The 18,200-nt window shown below is 40.6% G+C and overlaps 1 protein-coding gene across 5 annotated transcripts in view; it reads left to right on the top strand.

The window, feature by feature from the left end:
• The window catches only part of TEX11 (testis expressed 11), a 385,652-nt gene that overhangs the window by 17,709 nt on the left and 349,743 nt on the right, over nt 1-18,200 (top strand). For 4 of the 5 annotated variants that reach the window (XM_054470766.1, XM_054470768.2, XM_054470767.2 and 1 more), the window contains one exon: nt 14,822-14,943. In XM_054470766.1, the coding sequence (XP_054326741.1) occupies nt 14,822-14,943 (122 nt within the window). Of the gene's footprint in view, nt 1-14,821; nt 14,944-18,200 lie in introns of those variants that run through there. The other variant, XM_054470769.2, reaches the window with a different exon arrangement.

Here is an 18,200-nt window from a genome sequence, read left to right as displayed (position 1 = left end):
CCCATTCAGTATGATATTGACTGTGGGTTGTCATAAATAGCTCTTATTATTTTGAGATATGTTCCATGAATACCTAGTTTATTGAGAGTTTTTAGCATGAAGGGCTGTGGAATTTTATCAAAGGCCTTTTCTGTATCTATTGAGATAATCATGTGCTTTTTGTCATTGGTTCTGTTTATGTGATGGATTGTGTTTATCGATTTGCATATGTTGAACCAGCCTTGCATCCCCGGGATGAAGCCAACTTGATCATGGTGGATAAGCCTTTTTGATGTGCTGCTGGATTCGGTTTGCCAGTATTTTTTTTTTTTTTTTGACGGAGTCTCGCTCTGTCACCAGGCTAGAGGGCAATGGCGCTATCTTGGCTCACTGCAACCTCTTCCTCCCGGGTTCAAGTGATTCTCCTGCCTCAGCCTCCCGAGTAGCTGGGACTACAGGCATGCGCCACCATGCCTAGCTGATTTTTGTGTTTTTAGTAGAGACGGGGCTTCACTAGGTTGGCCAGGATGGTCTCGATCTCTTGACCTCGTGATCTGCCTGCCTTGGCCTCCCAAAGTGCTGAGATTACAGGTGTGAGCCACTGCGCCTGGCCTGGTTTACCAATATTTTATTAAGGATTTTCGCGTCAATGTTCATCAGGGATAATGGCCTGAAATTTTCTTTTTTTGTGTGTGTGTCTCTGCCAGGTTTTGGTATCAGGATGATGCTGGCCTTATAAAATGAGTTAGGGAGGAGTCTCTCTTTTTCTATTGTTTGGAATAGTTTCAGAAGGGATGGTACCAGCTCCTCTTTGTACCTCTGGTAGAATTCAGCTGTGAATCTGTCTGGTCCTGGGATTTTTTTTGATTGGTAGGCTATTAATTACTGCCTCAATTTCAGAACTTGTTATTGGTCTATTCAGGGATTCGACTTCTTCCTGATTTAGTTTTGGGAGAGTGTATGTGTGCAGGAATTCATCCATTTCTTCTAGATTTTCTAGTTTATTTGTGTAGAGATGTTTATTGTATTCTCTGATGGTAGTTTGTATTTCTGTGGGACCAGTGGTGATAGCCTCTTTATAATTTTTTATTGTCTATTTGATTCTTCTCTCTTTTCTTCTTTATTAGTCTAGCTAGTGGTCTATCTATTCTGTTAATCTTTTCCAAAAATCAGCTCCTGGACTCAATGATTTTTTGAAGGGTTTTTTGTGTCTCTGTCTCCTTCAGTTCTGCTCTGATTTTAATTATTTCTTGTCTTCTGGTGGCTTTTGAATTTGTTTGCTCTTGCTTCTCTAGTTCTTTTAATTGTGATGTTTGGGTGTCAATTTCAGATCTATCCAGCTTTCTGATGTGGGCATTTAGTACTATAAATTTCCCACTTAACACTGCTTTAGCTGTGTCCCAGCACAACAACCCTGGTGTGTTGTCTCTTTGCTCTCATTGGTTTCAAAGAACTTCATTATTTCTGCCTTAATTTTGTTATTACCCAGTAGTCATTCAGGAGCAGGTTGTTCAATTTCCATGTAGTTGTGTGGTTTTGAGTGAGTTTCTTAACCCTGAGTTCTATTTTGATTGCACTGTGTTCTGAGAGACTGTTTGTTATGATTTCCTTTCTTTTGTTATGATTTCCGTTCTTTTGCATTTGCTGAGGAGTATTTTACTTCCAGTTATGTGGTTGATTTTAGAATAAGTGCTACGTGGTGCCGAGAAGAATGTATATTCTGTTGATTTGGGGTGGAGTGTTCCGTAGATGTCTATTAGCTCCACTTGGTCTAGAGTTGAGTTCAAGTCCTGAATATCCTTGTTAATTTTCTGTCTCGTTGATCTAATATTGACAGTGGGGTGTTAAAGTCTCCCACTATTATTGTGTGGGAGTCTAAGTCTCTTTGTAGGTCTCTAACAACTTGCTTTATGAATCTGGGTGCTCTTGTATTGGGTGCATATATATTTAGGATAGTTAGCTCTTCTTGTTGTATTGATCTTTTTACCATTATGTAATGCCCTCATCTTTTTTGATCTTTGTTGGTTTAAAGTGTGTTTTATCAGAGACTAGGATTGCAACCCCTGCTGTTTTTTTGCTTTCCATTTGCTTGGTAAATAACCCTCCATCCCTTTCTTTTGAGCTTATGTGTGTCTTTGCACGTGAGATTGATCTCCTGAATACAGCACAGTGATGGGTCTTGACTCTTTATCCAATTTGCCAGTATGTGTCTTTTTTATTTTTGAGACTAAGTCTTGCTTTGTCTCCCAGGCTGGAGTGCAGTGGGTCGATCTCATCTCACTGCAACCTCCGCCTCCCAGGTTCAAGGGATTCTCCTGCCTCAGCCTCCCAAGTAGCTGGGATTACAGACGTGTGCCACAATGCCCAGCTATTTTTTGTATTTTTAGTAGAGACAGGGTTTCACTATGTTGGCCCAGCTGGTCTTGAACTCCTGACCTCGTGATCCATCTGCCTCAGCCTCCCAAAGTGCTGGTATTGCAGGCGTGAGCCACTGCGCCTGGCTAGTCTGTGTCTTTTAATTGGGGCATTTAGCTCATTTACATTTAAGGTTAACATTGTTATGTGTGAATTTGATCCTGTCAACATGATGCTATCTGGTTATTTTGCTCATTAGTTAATGCAGTTTCTTCATAGTGTTGTTGGTCTTTATATTTCGGTGTGTTTTTGCAGTGGCTGGTACCAGTTTTTCCTTTCCATATTTAGTGCTTCCTTCAGGAGCTCTTGTAAGGCAGGCCCGGTGGTGACAAAATCCCTCAGCATTTGCTTGTCTGGAAAGGATTTTATTTATTTTTATTTATTTTTATTTTTTTTGCTTATGAAGCTTATTTTGGCTGGATATGAAATTCTGGGTTGAAAATTATTTTCTTTAAGAATGTTGAATATTGGCCCCCACTCTCTTCTGGCTTGTAGGGTTTCTGTAGAGAGATCCACTGTTATTCTGATGGGCTTCCCTTTGTGGGTAACCTGATCTTTCTCTCTGGCTGCCCTTAACATGTTTTCCTTTGTTTCAACCTTGGAGAATCTGACGATTGTGTGCCTTGATGTTGCTCTTTTCAAGGACTATCTTAGTAGTGTTTTCCATATTTCCTGAATTTGAATGTTGGGCTGTCTTGCTAGGTTGGGGAAGTTCTCCTGGGTAATATCCTGAAGTGTGTTTTCCAACTTGGTTCCTTTCTCCTCATCACTTTCAGGTACACCAATCAATCATAAGTTGGATCTTTTCACATAGTCCCATATTTCTTGGAGGCTTTGTTCATTCCCTTTCACTCTTTTTTCTCTAACCTTGTTTTCTCGCTTTATTTCATTAGTTTGATCTTCAATCACTGATACCCTTTCTTCTACTTGATCGGATTGGCTATTGAAGCTTGTGCATACGTCACGTAGTTCTCATGCCATGTTTTCAGCTCCATCAGGTCACTTAAGGTCTTCTCTACACTGTTTATTCTAGTTAGCTATTCATCTAATCTTTTTTCAAGGTTTTTAGCTTCCTTGCGATGGGTTTGAACATCCTCCTTTAGCTTGGAGAAGTTTGTTATTACTGACCTTCTGAAGCCTACTTCTGTCAGCTCGTCAAAGTCATCCTCCATCCAGCTTTGTTCCATTGCTGGTGAGGATCTGTGATCCTTTGGAGGAGGAGAGGCACTCTGGTTTTTAGAATTTTCAGCTTTTCTGCTCTGGTTTCTCCCCATCTTTGTGGTTTTATCTACCTTTGGTCTTTGATGTTGGTGACCTACAGATGGGGTTTTGGTGTAGATGTCCTTTTTGTTGATGTTGATGCTGTTCCTTTCTGTTTGCTAGTTTTCCTTCTACCAGTCAGGTCCCTCAGCTGCAGGTCTGTTGGAGTTTGCTGGAGGTCCACTCCAGACCCTGTTTGCCTGGGTATCAGTAGCAGAGGGTGCAGAACAGCAAATATTGCAGAACAGCAAATATTGCTGCCTGATCCTTCCTCTGGAAGCTTCATCCCAGAGGGGCACCCACCTGTTTGAGATGTCAGTCGGCCCCTACTGGGAGGTGTCTCCCATTTAGGCTACATGGGGGTCAGGGACCCACTTGAGGAGGCAGTCTGTCCATTCTCTGAGCTCAAACACTGTGTTGGGAGAACCACTGCTCTCTTCAGAGCTGTCAGACAGGGACGTTTAAGTGTGCAGAAGTTTCTGCTGCGTTTTGTTCAGCTCTGCCGTGCCCCCAGAGGTGGAGTCTACAGAGGCAGCCAGCCTTGCTGAGCTGCAGTGGGCTCTGCTGAGTTTTAGTTTCCTCAGCTGCTTTGTTTACCTACTCAAGCCTCAGCAATGGCAGACGCCCCTCCCCCTGCTAGGCTGCTGCCTGGCAGTTTGATCTCAAACTGCTGCCCTAGCAGTGATCAAGGCTTTGTTGGCATGGGACCTGCCAAGCCAGGCGTGGGACACAATCTCCTGGTGTGCTGTTTGCTAAGACCGTTGGAAAAGCAGAGTAGTTGGGCAGGAGTGTCCCGTTTTTCCAGGTACCATCTGTCATGGCTTCCCTTGGCTAGGAAAGGGAAATCCCTTGACCCCTTGCCCTTTTTGGGTGAGGCGATGCCCTGCCCTGCTTTGGCTCACCCTCCGTGGGCTGCACACACTGTCCAACCAGTCCCAATGAGATGAACCAGGTACCTCAGTTGGAAATGCAGAAATCACCCGTCTTCTGTGTCGATCATGCTGGGAGCTGCAGACCAGAGCTGTTCCTATTTGGCCATCTTGGAATGGAATCCTGAATTAACCTCTTTATCAGTATATAATGACCTTTGTCTCTTTTTAGTTTTTTTCATGAAATCTGTTTTTTCTGACGTAAGTATCGGTACTCTTGCTCTTTTTTGGTTTCCATTGTCATGGAATATCTTTCCATCCCTTTATTTTCAGTCTATGTGTGTCTTTATATGTGAAGTGTGTTTCTTGTAGGCAAGGGATCAATGCGTTTTGTTTTCTCAATTTAGCCACTCTATGTCTTTTGATTTGAGAGGTTAGTCCATTTACATTAAATGTTATTATTGATAAGTAAGAACTTACTCATGCCATTTTGTTATTTATTTTCTGTTTGTTTTGTGGTCTTCTCTTCCTTCTTTCCTTCCTGTCTTCCTTCAGTGAAGGTGATTTTCTCTGGTGACATGATTTAGTTTCTTGCTTTTTATTTTTTGTGTGTTGATTGTATATTTTTAGGTTTGTAGTTACCACGAGTCTTGCAAGTACTATCTTATAACCCATTATTTTAACCTGATAACAACTTAGCACTCTGCATAAACAAACAGGGAAAAAGAAAACTAATAAAAACCTTATGCCTTAACTTCATCCTCCTGCTTTTTAACCTTTTTGTTGTTTTTATTTGTATCTTATTGTACTATTTCTGGAAAAGTTGTAGTTATTATTTTTCGTTGGTTCATTGTTTATTCATTCTACTTACAGTAGTTTACACACCACAGTTACAGTGTTATAATAATTGTGTTATAAGAGTGTTACTTTTTTTTTGTACTTACTATTACCAGTGAGGTTTGTACCTTCAGATAATTTTTTTTTTTGAGACGGAGTCTCACTCTTGTCACCCAGGCTGGAGTGCAATGGTGCAGACTCGGCTTACTGCAACCACCGCCTCCTGGGTTCAAGTGATTCTCCTGCCTCACCCTCCCAAGTAGCTGGGATTACAGACGTCTGCCACCACTCCTGGCTAATTTTTGTACTTTTTAGTAGAGACGGGGTTTCACCACGTTGGCCAGGCTCGTCTCAAACTCCTGAACTCAGGTGATCCACCCACCTCGGCCTCCCAAAGTGCTGGGATTACAGGGATGAGCCACCGTGCCTGGCCCAGTTATTTTTTATTGCTCTTTATTATTATAAGAGAGGATCAAAATCCTCTCTTTAGCATTTCTTGCAAGGCAGGTCTGGTGTTGATGAAATCCCTCAGCTTTTGTTTGTCTGGGAAAGTCTTTCTCCTTCACATTTGAAGGATATTTTCACTGGATATACTATTCTAGGGTAAAAGTTTTTCCCTCAGCACTTTAAATATGTCATGCCAGTCTCTCCTGGCCTATAAGGTTTCCACTGAAAAGTCTGCTGCCAGACATATTGGAGCTCTATTGCATGTGATTTGTTTCTTTTCTCTTGCTGCTTTTAGTATCTTTTCTTTATCCTTGAGCTTTGGGGGTTTGATTATTATTACATGCCTTAAGGTGGTCTTCTTGGGTTAAATCTACTTGGTGTTCTATAACCTTTTTGTACTTGGATATTGATATCTTTCTTTAGGTTTGGGAAGTTCTCTGTTATCCCTTTGAATAAACTTTCTATCCCTATGTCTTTCTCTTCCTCGTCTTTAAGGCCAGTAACTCTTAGCTTTGCTCTTTTGTGGCTATTTTCTAGATCCTGCAGGTGTGCTTCATTGTTTTTTATTCTTTTTTCTTTTGTCTCCTCTGACCGTGTATTTTCAAATAGCCTGTCTTCAAGCTCACTAAATCTTTCTTTTGCTTGATCAATTTTGCTATTAAAGGACTCTGATGCCTTCTTCAGTATGCCAGTTGCATTTTTAGTTCAGAATTTCTGTTTGATTAATTTAACTTATTTCAATCTCTTTGCTAAATTTAGCTGATAGAATTCTAAATTCCTTCTCTGTGTTATATTGAATTTCTTTGAGTTTCCTCAACACAGCTATTTTGAATTATCTCTCTGAAAGGTCACATGTCTCTGTTTCTCCAGGCTGGTCCCTAGTGGCTTATTTAGTTCATTTAGTGAGGTCATGTTTTCCTGGATGGTGTTGATGCTAGTAGATGTTCTTTGGTGTCTGGGCATTGAAGAGTTAAGTCTTTATTGCAGTCTTTACTGTCTGGGCTTATTTGTACCTGTCCTTCTTTGGAAGGCTTTCCAGATATATGAAAAGACTTTGGTGTTGTGATCTAAACTGTGTCTGCTTTGGGGGCACCCCAAGTACAGTAATGCTTTGTTTCTTGCAGACTCATAGAGGTACCACCTTGGTGGCCTTCTGTGAGATCCAGAAGCGTTCTCTAGATTACCCAGCAGAGGCTTTTCTCTCTCTTACTTTATCCCAGAGTCTCTCTCTCTGTGCTGAAAGCCTGGATCTGGGGGAGGGGTGACAGAAGCATCCCCATGGCCACCACTGCCGAGACTGTACTGGGTCAAACCTGAAGCCAGCACAGTACTGGGTCTCCCCCAAGGCCTGCTGTAACCACCTTTGTAACCAAGGCCCGCTGCTACCACCTTTGTTCACTCAAGGCCCTAGAGCTCTACAATCAGCAGGTGGTGAAGCCAGCCAGCCTTTTGTCTTTCTCTTAAGGGTATGGAGTTCTCCCAGGCCCTGGGTGGGTCCAGAGATGCTGGCTGTCTGGGAGCCGGGACCTGGAGATGGAAACCTTAGACATCTACCTGGTGCACTAATCTACTGTGGTTGAGCTAGTGTTGAAACCCCCAGACAATGTCCTTCCCACTCTTCCCTCCTTTTTCCCCAGGCAAAGGAGTCTATCCTTATGCCCACCACTACAGGCCCATGGGGAGTAATGCCAGGCTACTGCCGATCTTTACTTAAGGCCCAAGGGCTCTTCAGTCAGCTTCTGGTGAATCTTCCAGGCCTGGGACTCATCATTCAGGATAGTGGGCTCTTCTCTGACCCAGGTTAGGTCCAGAGACGGTGTCCAAGAGCCAAGGACTGGAATCCTGGACCCCAAGAGCCTGCTTGGTGTTTTTCCCTACTGTGGCCAAGGTGGCACCTAAGCTCAAGACTTACTCCTCCATCTGCTTTTCTTAAGCAGAAGGGGTCTCTCCCTGTAGCCACCACAGCTGTGAATGCACTGCCTTGAAGGGAAGGATACAGACCTGGTAGGATTCATCACCTGCTAACTAAAGAGCCCTTGGGCCCTGAATAACCATCAATGATAACCAGGAAGTACATACCCACTGTGGGCCTTGCTGCTGTGGGCCTTGGGCGAGACTCTGAGATGTGTTGGCTTCAGGTGTGAACCACTGCATTCACAGCTATCCTTTTAGTCTCTAAAGTTTAGTGTTCTGAATGTGACTAGATAGGTTTCCTCACCAGAATCAAGTTGGAAATTCCTTTGTGATTAGCATGATATTGTCAGCTCTTGCCTCCCCCCACCCCCAGGCAATTGCCTTCCAAAACTTAACATTGCTTTATCTTCCGATGAGTCCAGTTTGTAGGTTTAGGTTTGCTCTATTCTCTGAGCCTGTTGTATTCAAAGGAAGAAAGAATAGTAGCATTGTAGAGTAGGGAAGGTGTTGGTTTGGATTAAGTTATACTGGCCATCAGATTTGAGCTTTAACATACTAGGGGCATATTCTAGGCACCTGTTTAGCTTTGGAGTTGTATCATTTCTCTTTTTATTGTGGTAAGAATGTTTAATATGAGATTTGCTGTCAGCAAAATTTTAAGTATACATTATTGACTGTAAGTATAGTATTGTATAGCAGATCTGTAGTGCTTATTCATCTTGCTTGACTGAAACTTTATGCCCGTTGCTTAGTAACTCCCTGTTACCGCTTTCCCCCAGCCCTTGGAAACCACCATTCTACTCTTTGGTTCTATGAATTTGACTATTTTAGGTATTTCATGTAAGTGGAACCATGTAGTATTTGTCTTGTGACTAGCTTATTTCACTTAGTATAATGTCCTCAAGGTTCATCCGTATTGTCATGTATTATGGAATTTACTTCTTTTTGAAGACTAAATGGCATTTTATTGTATGTATATACCACAGTTTCTTTATCCATTCATTTGCTGGTGGACATTTGCATCATTTCCATATCTTGGCTATTGTGAATAGTGCTACAGTGAACATGGGAGTGCTAATATCTCTTCAAGACCCTGATTTCAATTCATGTGGATAAATACCCAGAAGTGTAATTGCTGTATCATATGCGAGTTGTATTTTTAATTTTTTGAAGAACCTTCATACTGTGTTCCATAGCAGCTGCACCATTTTGCCATCCTACCAACAGTGTACAAGAGTTCCAATTTCTCTACATCCTCACCAATACTTCTTATTTTCTTTCCTTCCTTCCTTCCTTCCTTCCTTCCTTCCTTCTTTCTTTCTTTCTTTCTTTCTTTCTTTCTTTCTTTCTTTTTCTTTTTTTTTTTTTTGTGACAGTGTCTCACTCTTACCCAGGATGGAGTGTAGTGGCTCGATCTTGGCTCACTGCAACCTCTGTCTTCCAGGTTCGAGCAATTCTCCTGCTTCAGCCTCCCAAGTACCTGGCACTACAGGTGGTGCCACCATGCCCAGCTAATTTTTGTATTTTTAGTAGAGACGGGGTTTCACCATGTTGCTCAGGCTGGTCTTGAACTCCTGACCTCAAGTGATCCACCTGCCTCGGCCTCCCAATGTGCTGGGATTACAGGCATAAGCCACTGCGCCTGGCCTTATTTTCTATTTTTTGATAGTGGTTATCTTAATGGATGTGAGGTGATATATCATTGTAATTTTAAATTTTAGTTTTCATTTCCCTGATGATTAGTGATGTTGAGATTTTTTCCATATACCTGTTGGCCATTTGTATATCTTCTTGGAGAAATTTTTGGTATTTTAAAATATTTTCTATCTCTGTTGGAATTCTCACTTTGTTCATGCATTGTTCTCTTGACCTCAGTGAGCATCTTCATGAGAGTTGTTTTAATTCTCTGTCAGGTAAATTATATAACTCTATTTATTAGGGTTGGTTTATGGAGATTATCTTGTTCCTTTGTTTGGAACATCTTTGCCTGGTTCTTCATTTTCCTTTACCCACTGTTGGTGCCTGTGTTAAGGCACCTCTCTCATTCTTCATGGGCTTGTCTTGTACAGGAGAAGGGCCCCACCAATTAGCCTTGGCAGAGATTCTGGGGGCCTCTACCACCTCTTTCTCTCCCCAGAAAGAAGCTGGAAGCTGTGGTTTTTGTCTGCTTGTTCTGGGCTGAGCCAGAGTAGAGAGCCATGGCATGTACCAGCTCAAGCCACTGTCTCCCATTCTCCCCTGAGCAGTTAGAGTTTGCTGGACCCATCTGAGCCTCAAAACTAGAGAGATATATGCAAGTTCTTTTGGCAGCTCTGGAGAAGCTGGGGCACTAGAGGCACAGATCAACTCTTTTCCCTCCCCACCATGAAGCAGAGAGCTGGAGCTTTTCATCTGTGGAGGTGTATCATTTCTGCTTGTCATGATTTTCATGAGGTTAGCCTGCCCTGCATCCATCCCTAGTTACTCTCCAGGATCAGGACACTGCTCAGAACTACAATACACTGCTGTGAATAGATCTGTTGGAACTATGGTACATACAGTTCCATCTGACTTCTGCTTTATGACTCGCTGCTTGGATTCTCTTGTACCATATCCAATTTGTCATTTGGGACTTCCTGGAACATTGTATAGGAAAAATTATTATCTTTGTGACCGTGGATAGAAATTACGATTTACAATGTAATTTTAGTCTATGACTAAACCTGTTTGCCTGATTTTGCCAGACCCTTTTGACACTGTTTTGGATATTTTGGCTGTCCTCATTCAAACCAACCTCTGCAGTTTGAATAGTTGTCTTTAGCCCACAATCAGAGCTATAGTGTAGCGCTCTGAATGCTTTTGGCTCATTTCTTTCCTCTCTGCTGTTTTTCAGTTGTCTGAGTGTCCTAGCTTGTCACTTGTTCCAGATCCTTCCTGATAGAACCAGTATACTGGAAAGTACAGGATTTCAAATCAGAAAACCTGAATTCAAGTCCTAGCTTACTACTTTCTATTTTATCACCATCAAGAAGTCACTTTATCCAGCAAAAAGGCCTGATTTTTAAAAAGTCACTTCATTTTGTTAAAACTTAGTTTCCACTTCTTATGAAATAAAAAAATCTTCCTTACAGAATAGATTGAAGATTAAATGAGAATGCATATGAAAAAGCTTCGAGACTGGAAAGCAATATGCAAATGTTAATTTTATTGTCATTTCTGGTTCTTTTCTCACTAAAGAAGTTGTATATAATTATTGTGACTTGGAGTAAAATCTTGAATTGATTTTGGCAGGTCTTTGAGCTGCTTTGGCTTTTGAATGACTGGTTGAGCTGATGGAAGTCACAGGGAAAGAATTGGCAGGACAGTTGATAGATTTTTGCATGTTGTAACAGAAGCTCCCTTCCTCAAGGACAGGGAAAATGTTTATTTTTCATTATACAGTACCTAGAATGTTATCTACTTAATCAGAATTAATTGATACAGATTAACGTGGCTGCCTCAATTGAATGACCCCCTCCCCCAGTTTTAACTAGAATGCATCTCATTTAAATTAAATGGACTGAAATCATGTTGTAAATCATAGTTTCTTTCTGTAGCCAGGAAGATAATTTAATAATTTTTTTCAAAACGTACAATCTTGCTTGATAAAACCTTAATACAGTTTGCTGTCTTCTCATCTCAGGAGTAGACTGCATTTTGTATTTGAGACAGTCTCTGCCGCTCAGGCTGGAGTGCAATGGCGTGATCACAGCTCACTGTAGCTTCAACCTCCTAGGCTCAAGCGATCCTCCCACCTCAACCACCCGAGTAGCTGGGACCACAGGTGTGGGCTACCATGGCTGGCTAATTTTATTTATTTATTTGTAAAGATGGGGTCTGCCTATATTGCCCAGGGTAGTCTCGAACTCCTGGGCTCAAGCAATCCCCTTGCCTTGGCCTCCCAAATTGCTGGGATTACAAGCGTGAGACACTTTGCCCAGCTGTAGACTACATTTATAGAAGTTATTTTCGTCGGGTGCAGTGGCACACACCTGTAATGCCAGCTACTTGGATGGGAGGATCACTTAAGCCCAAGAGTTTGAGGCCAGACTGGGCAACATAGCAAGACCCTGTCTCAAAACAAAAACAAAAACAAAAACAAAAAATAGAATTTCTTTTCTGAGCTTCTCCCAGATGCAAATCTCTTCTTTACAGTGTAACTCTCAACCTTTCAGCTATGTGATCTCTATCACTTACCCAGCTTTGCTGACTGCATTTTATCCTTAAAGGACTGCAATGCTGTCATTGCCTCAGCTGGTGTCAGTGAAGTTGCTCAGCTGAATAACACTGAAAATATGTTTTGAAAGGACCAGAATTATTTAGACAAAAATGAGTTAATAAAACATTAACCACTCAAGAGAACATTCACAAATCAAAATATATGTCTTCATAGTCTCATAAACTATGTAACCAGAAACTATTATTGGTATTCTACAATAACATCTTAGGATTTTTTTTTGAGAGACAAGGTCTTGTTCTGTCACCCAGCTGGAGTGCTGTGGCATGATCATAGCTTAACTGCAGCTTCCACCTCCTGGGCTGCAGTGATCCTCTCACCTCAGCCACCGAGTAGCTGGAACTACAGGTGTGAGCCACCACACCCAGCTAATTTTTAAGTTTTTTGTGGAGATGAAGTCTCACGGTGTTCCCCAGGCTGGTCTCAAACTCCTGAGCTCAAGCAGTCTACCTGCCTCAGCCTCCCAAACTGTTAGGATTACAGGCATGAGCCACCACAGCTGGCCAGGATGTTTTTTTTAAAACATGGTGGCATGTGCTTGTAGTCCCAGCTACTCAGGAGGCTGAGGCAGGAGAATTGCTTGAACCTGGGAGGCGGAGATTGCAGTGAGCCAAGATCGGCCACTGTACTTCAGCCTAGGTGACAGAGTGAGACTCTGTCTTAAAAACAAAACAAACAAATGAAAGTTTATATTGGGGTTTTGTTTTCTTCTCAAAAATATTTTTAAAAATCTGTTTTTTAAACAATATTTGTATTTTTAAAAACATCAATTTTAAAATCTCCCTGATTCTGTTACCAATATTTTGAGTAAGGGCTATATAAATATATGCCCCTCAGCCCAATACTTACCTAATCTTAGAGGAGTCAAGATATTTAACATCAGTCTTTCCATTAAACAACTTATGGGAAAAAGAAAGATAGAGGGTTTCTTTTTTCTTTTTTCTTTTTTTTTTTTTTTTGTTTGAGATGGAGTCTTGTTCTGTTGCCCAGGCTGGAGTGCAGTGGCCGATCTCGGCTCACTGCAACCTCTGCCTCCTTGGTTCAAGCGATTCTCCTGTCTCACCTTCTGGAGTAGCTGGGACTGCAGGCACGCGCCACTGTGCCTGGCTAATTTTTGTATTTTTCTTTTCATATGTATTTTTTCACCTAAAGTATTTAAAATGTGTGAATTTTAAATACTTTTTAATTTGCTTTGTGAAGTCTTTATTTGAATATATAGTCTTATGTTTAGCTAGAATTTTAATTTTTAATTTTTATTTTTATGCGTACATAGTAGGTGTATATATTTATGGGATACATGAGATATTTTGATACAGACATATAATGTGTAATAACCACATCAGGGTAAATAGGATATCCATCACCTCAAGCATTTGTTTAATTGAAATTTTTGTAGCTGATTTATTTTTTATTGTAGCAAGGTAAAAGTTCTGTTTATTTTAGCAGCTTAAAAATCTTTTAGAAGGTGCTTTTATAGTACTGTTATGAATATTAATAACATTTTTGCTAATTTGAGGCTCAGGAATGTTGCAAGAAATTAGAAATATGTAGCTTATGGACATTTCTGTCACATGAGTTTGAAAAAAACCTCAATTTTGATAATATGAAGGGCATCAGTTGTGATTCTACATCATGCTTATTGTTTAGTTTTAGTTTTTTTTGTTTTTGTTTTTTTTTGAGACACAGTCTTGCTCTGTTGCCCAGGCTGGAATTCAGTGGCATGATCTGAGCTAACTACAATCTCAACCTCCCAGGCTCAAGCAATTCTTATGCCTCAGCCACCCCAGTAGCTGGGATTACAGGCGGGCACACGACGCCTAGCTAATTTTTGTATTTTTAATAGAGATGGGGTTTTGCCATGTTGACCAGGCTGGTCTCGAATTCCTGGCCTGAAGTGATCTGCCTGCCTCAGCCTCCCAATGTGCTGGGATTACAAGCATGAACCACTGCGCCTGGCCTAGTTTTAGTTCCAGTTTTTTTTTTTTTAGATGGTGTCTTGCTATGTTGCCCAGCCTGTTTCAAACTCCTGGGCTCAAGGGATCCTCCTGCCACAGCCTCCTGAGTAGTTGGTACTACAGGCGTGGAACATCCTGCCCAGCTAATGCTTGCGTTTGAAGGAATTCCATGGCCTAGTAAGATTCAGCTATGTGGAGTCTGGAGCTGAGACCATTTAGAAAATGGTGACATCATTTGTGCAGATTCAATAGCTGGTTAATGTTGCTAATTGAGCATGTCATTTTTTTCTCGCGAAGTAAGTTCAAGACTTCAGAGCCAGCAGTTAGCTATGTCTGTCTAATGTGTGAAAATATTAATAAGTTTTTCAGTTTTACAGGGCACATATCCAGATCTTCTTTCAGAATTTCTACATTTTCTAGTTTTGAAGACATTGTTAAGTTCAGTTTTGTAGGGTTTTTTGTTTGTTTTAGAGAAAGGGTCTCACTCTGTAGCCCATGCTGGATGGAATACAGTGGCAGGATCGTAGCTCACTGTAGCCTTGAACTCCTGGACTCAAGTGATCCTCCCACCTCAGCCTTTGGACTAGCTAGGACTAAAGACGTGTGCCACCATGCTTGGCCTGTTTTGTACTTTTAATATTACCTAATAACATTGCTATTTGTGAAGTCAATGCATTTTACTTTGACTCCCAAAGAATGCAAATTTTATTTGAAAATTGTACTCTAGCTTAAAGAAACTTTAAGTCTCCAGTTTGGTTTTACTCTAAGGATCAAGTTCCTTCATGCTGTATTCATTTGGACAATGATTTAGGCATAGGTTTAAAAATGATTTGCTACATTTAGCCAATGGTAATAGTTCACAGCACATTTATCATCCATTGTTATTTCAGAAGTTGTTGAAAACCTGGTTACAAATGATAATTCACCTAACATACCAGAGGCAATTGATAGACTCTTCAGCGACATAGCAAATATCAACAGGGAGTCTATGGCTGAAATAACAGACACTCAGGTTAGTATAAAAATAATTCTGTTTATGATAAGTTTTGATGATTCTTCATTTTAACCAATGTATTTTATAGGTAAAAAAGTAGTCTTCATGCTTAACCATTGCTAAACATATAAAAATCTATTTTTGGATGTTCACACCTAATTTAGGGGGAAAAATTTTAGAAACCAATGGGAAAACATGTGCTCGTTTAATATTTATTATTTATTTATTTATTTATTAGTAATGTTATTTATTATTAATATTTATTAACCTCTCCAGGCTTCAGTTTTCTCATCTGTTAAATGATAATAGTAATACCCACCTCCAAGTGTTGTTGTGAATAGTAAACAAAATAACATATATAAGGTCCTGGGCACATACTAGCTCTCTTTTCCTTCCCTTTGCAGCAAAGTAGTGGAGCCACCCAGTAGTGGAGAACTCAGTTGACTATAAGCCTTCAGAAGTGCTTTTCTGGGGGGTAATTTTCTAATGTTTAAATGAAGGTCTGTTACTTACTTAATATGGAAGTTGTCTTGAGGCTTGAAACACTTTTGAGAACATTTACCTTGGGCAAATACTTCCATTTTGGTGACTACTTATATGGAAAGGTGAGAAGAAAGTTTATTGTAAATCTCTCTTCCTCTTTATATATATATATGTATCTATATATGTATATATGTGTTTATGTATATATAAATACCTTTAGATATAATTTACATACCATGCAATTCACCCATTTCAAGTATACAATTCAATAATTTTTAGTATTTCACAGAGTTGTTGTGCACCTATCACCATAGTTAGTTAATTTTAGAATATTTTCATCACCTCAAAAAGAAACCTCACACCCATTCACAAACACTCTCCATTTCCTCCCATCCTCTTCCCTCCCTCACCCTCAGCCCTAGGCAACCACTAATCTACTTTTGGTCTCTATGGTTTTGCCTAATGAGGACATTTTATATAAATAGAATCATACAATGTGTGGTTCACTGACTGCTTTCACTTAGCAAGATGTTTTCAAAGTTCATCCATATTGTTGCATGTATTTGTACTTCATACATTTTTATGACTGAATAATATCCCATTGTATGGATATACCATATTTTGTTTGTCCATTCATCTATTCATGAACGTTTTCATTGCTTCCACCTTTTGGCTATTATGAATAATGCTGCTATGAATACTCATGTACAGATTTTTATGTTTTCGTTTTTCTTAGGTTTGTACCTAAGAATGAAATTGCTGGGCCATGTGTTAACTCTAAACTTTTTTTTTTTTTTTTTTTTTACTTTTTTTAAATTTTAAGTTCTAGGGTACATGTGCACAATGGGCAGGTTTGTTACATATGTTACATATGTATACATGTGCCATGTTGGTTTGCTGCTGCCAGATTGTTTTCCAAAGTGGCTGCACCATTTTACATTCCCACTAGCAATACAAGAGGGATCCAGTTGGCTGGGCGCAGTGACTCACGCCTGTAATCCCAGCACTTTGGGAGGCTGAGGCGGGCAGATCAGGAGGTCAGGAGATCGAGGCCATCCTGGCTAACACGGTGAAACCCTGTCTCTACTAAAAATACAAAAATTAGCTGGGCATGGTGGCAGGCGCCTGTAGTCCCAGCTACTTGGGAGGCTGAGGCAGGAGAATGGCGTGAACCCGGGAGGCAGAGCTTGCAATGAGCCGAGATTGCACCACTGCACTCCAGCCTGGGCGACAGAGCGAGACTCCGTCTCAAAAAAAAAAAAAAAAAAAAAAAAGAGGGATAGAGGGATCCAGTTTTTCCACCTCCTTGCTGACATTTGTCATTATTTGTCTTTTTGATCATAGTCATCCTAGTGGGTATGAACTGTTATCTCATTGTGTTTTTTATTGTGGTAAAATACACATAACATAAAATTTACCATCTTAACTATCTTTAGGTATATAGTTCCCTTGTGTTAAGTATGTTCACATTGTAGAGCTATTATCCAGAACCCTTTTCATCTTGCAAAACTGAAACTCTATACCCATTAGGCAACTCCCCCTTGCCCTCTAAAATTCTTACAAATTTTGGGATCAGCTTGTCAACCATCATTCTAATTTCTGTCTCTATAAATTTGACTACTCTCGGTACCTCATGTAAGTGGAATCATGTAATAATTGTCTTTTTGTGGCTGGTTTATTTCTCTTAGTATAATGTCTTCAAGGTTCATCCATGTTGCAGCATGTGTCAGAATTTCCTTCCTTTTTAAGACTGAATAATCCATTGTATGTGTATACCACATTTTGTTTATCCATTCATTTGTTGATGGACACTTGGGTTGCATCTACCTTTTGCCTATTGTGAATAATGTTGCTATGAGCATTGGTATGGAAATTTCTGTTCAAGTCCCTGCATTTAGTTCTTTTGGATATATACCCAGAATTGGAATTGCTGTATCATATGGCGATTCTCTTTTTAATTTTTTGAGGAACCACCATACTGTTTTCCATAGCAACTACACCATTTTACATTTCTATTAATAGTGAACAAGGGTACCAGTTTCTTCACATTATCACCAATACTTGTTGTTCTGTTTTTTTATTGATAGTAGTCATCCTAGTGACTGTGAGGTGGTATCTCAGTATTTTTTTTTTATAAGACAATCACACTCTGTTGCCCAGGCTGGAGTGCAGTGTCAGGATCTCAGCTCACTGCAACCTCTGTCTCCTGGTTTGAAGCAGTTCTCGTGCCTCAGCCTCCCAAGTAGCTGGGATTATAGGCAGGCGCCACCACACCTGGCTAATTTTTGTGTTTTTAGTAGAGATGTGTTTTTGCCATGTTGGCCAGGCTAGTCTCAAACTCCTGGCCTCAAGAGATCCACCCACCTCAGCCTCCCAAAGTGCTGGGATTACAGGTGTGAGCCACCGTGCCTGGTGGTAAATCTCTTTTTAGATCATAACCTCTTACCGTACTTAGCTGTTAGTGAAAACAAATTATAAGATTCCAAGAGTTTGGGTTTGTTTTTTTGTTTGTTTGTTTTTTGAGACAGTGTCTTGGTCTGGAGTGCAGTTGCATAATCTCGGCTTACTGCATCCTCGACCTCCTGAGCTCAAGTGTTCCCCCTCAGCCCTCCGAGTAGCTGGGACTGCAGGCATGTGCCACCATGCCCAGCTAATTTTTTGTATTTTTCATAGAGATGGGGTTTCTCCATGTTGCACAGGCTAGTCTCGAATTCCTGAGCTCAAGCAATCTGCCCTCTTTGGCCTCCCAGTGTTAGAATTACAGGCATGAGCCATAAGAGTTTGGTTTTATT

This window comes from Pongo pygmaeus, chromosome X (assembly GCF_028885625.2).
Source record: "Pongo pygmaeus isolate AG05252 chromosome X, NHGRI_mPonPyg2-v2.0_pri, whole genome shotgun sequence".
NCBI classification, from domain to species: Eukaryota; Metazoa; Chordata; class Mammalia; order Primates; family Hominidae; genus Pongo; species Pongo pygmaeus.
The sequence above is the reverse complement of the archived record's forward strand: the minus strand, read 5'-3'. Positions and strand labels throughout refer to the sequence as shown.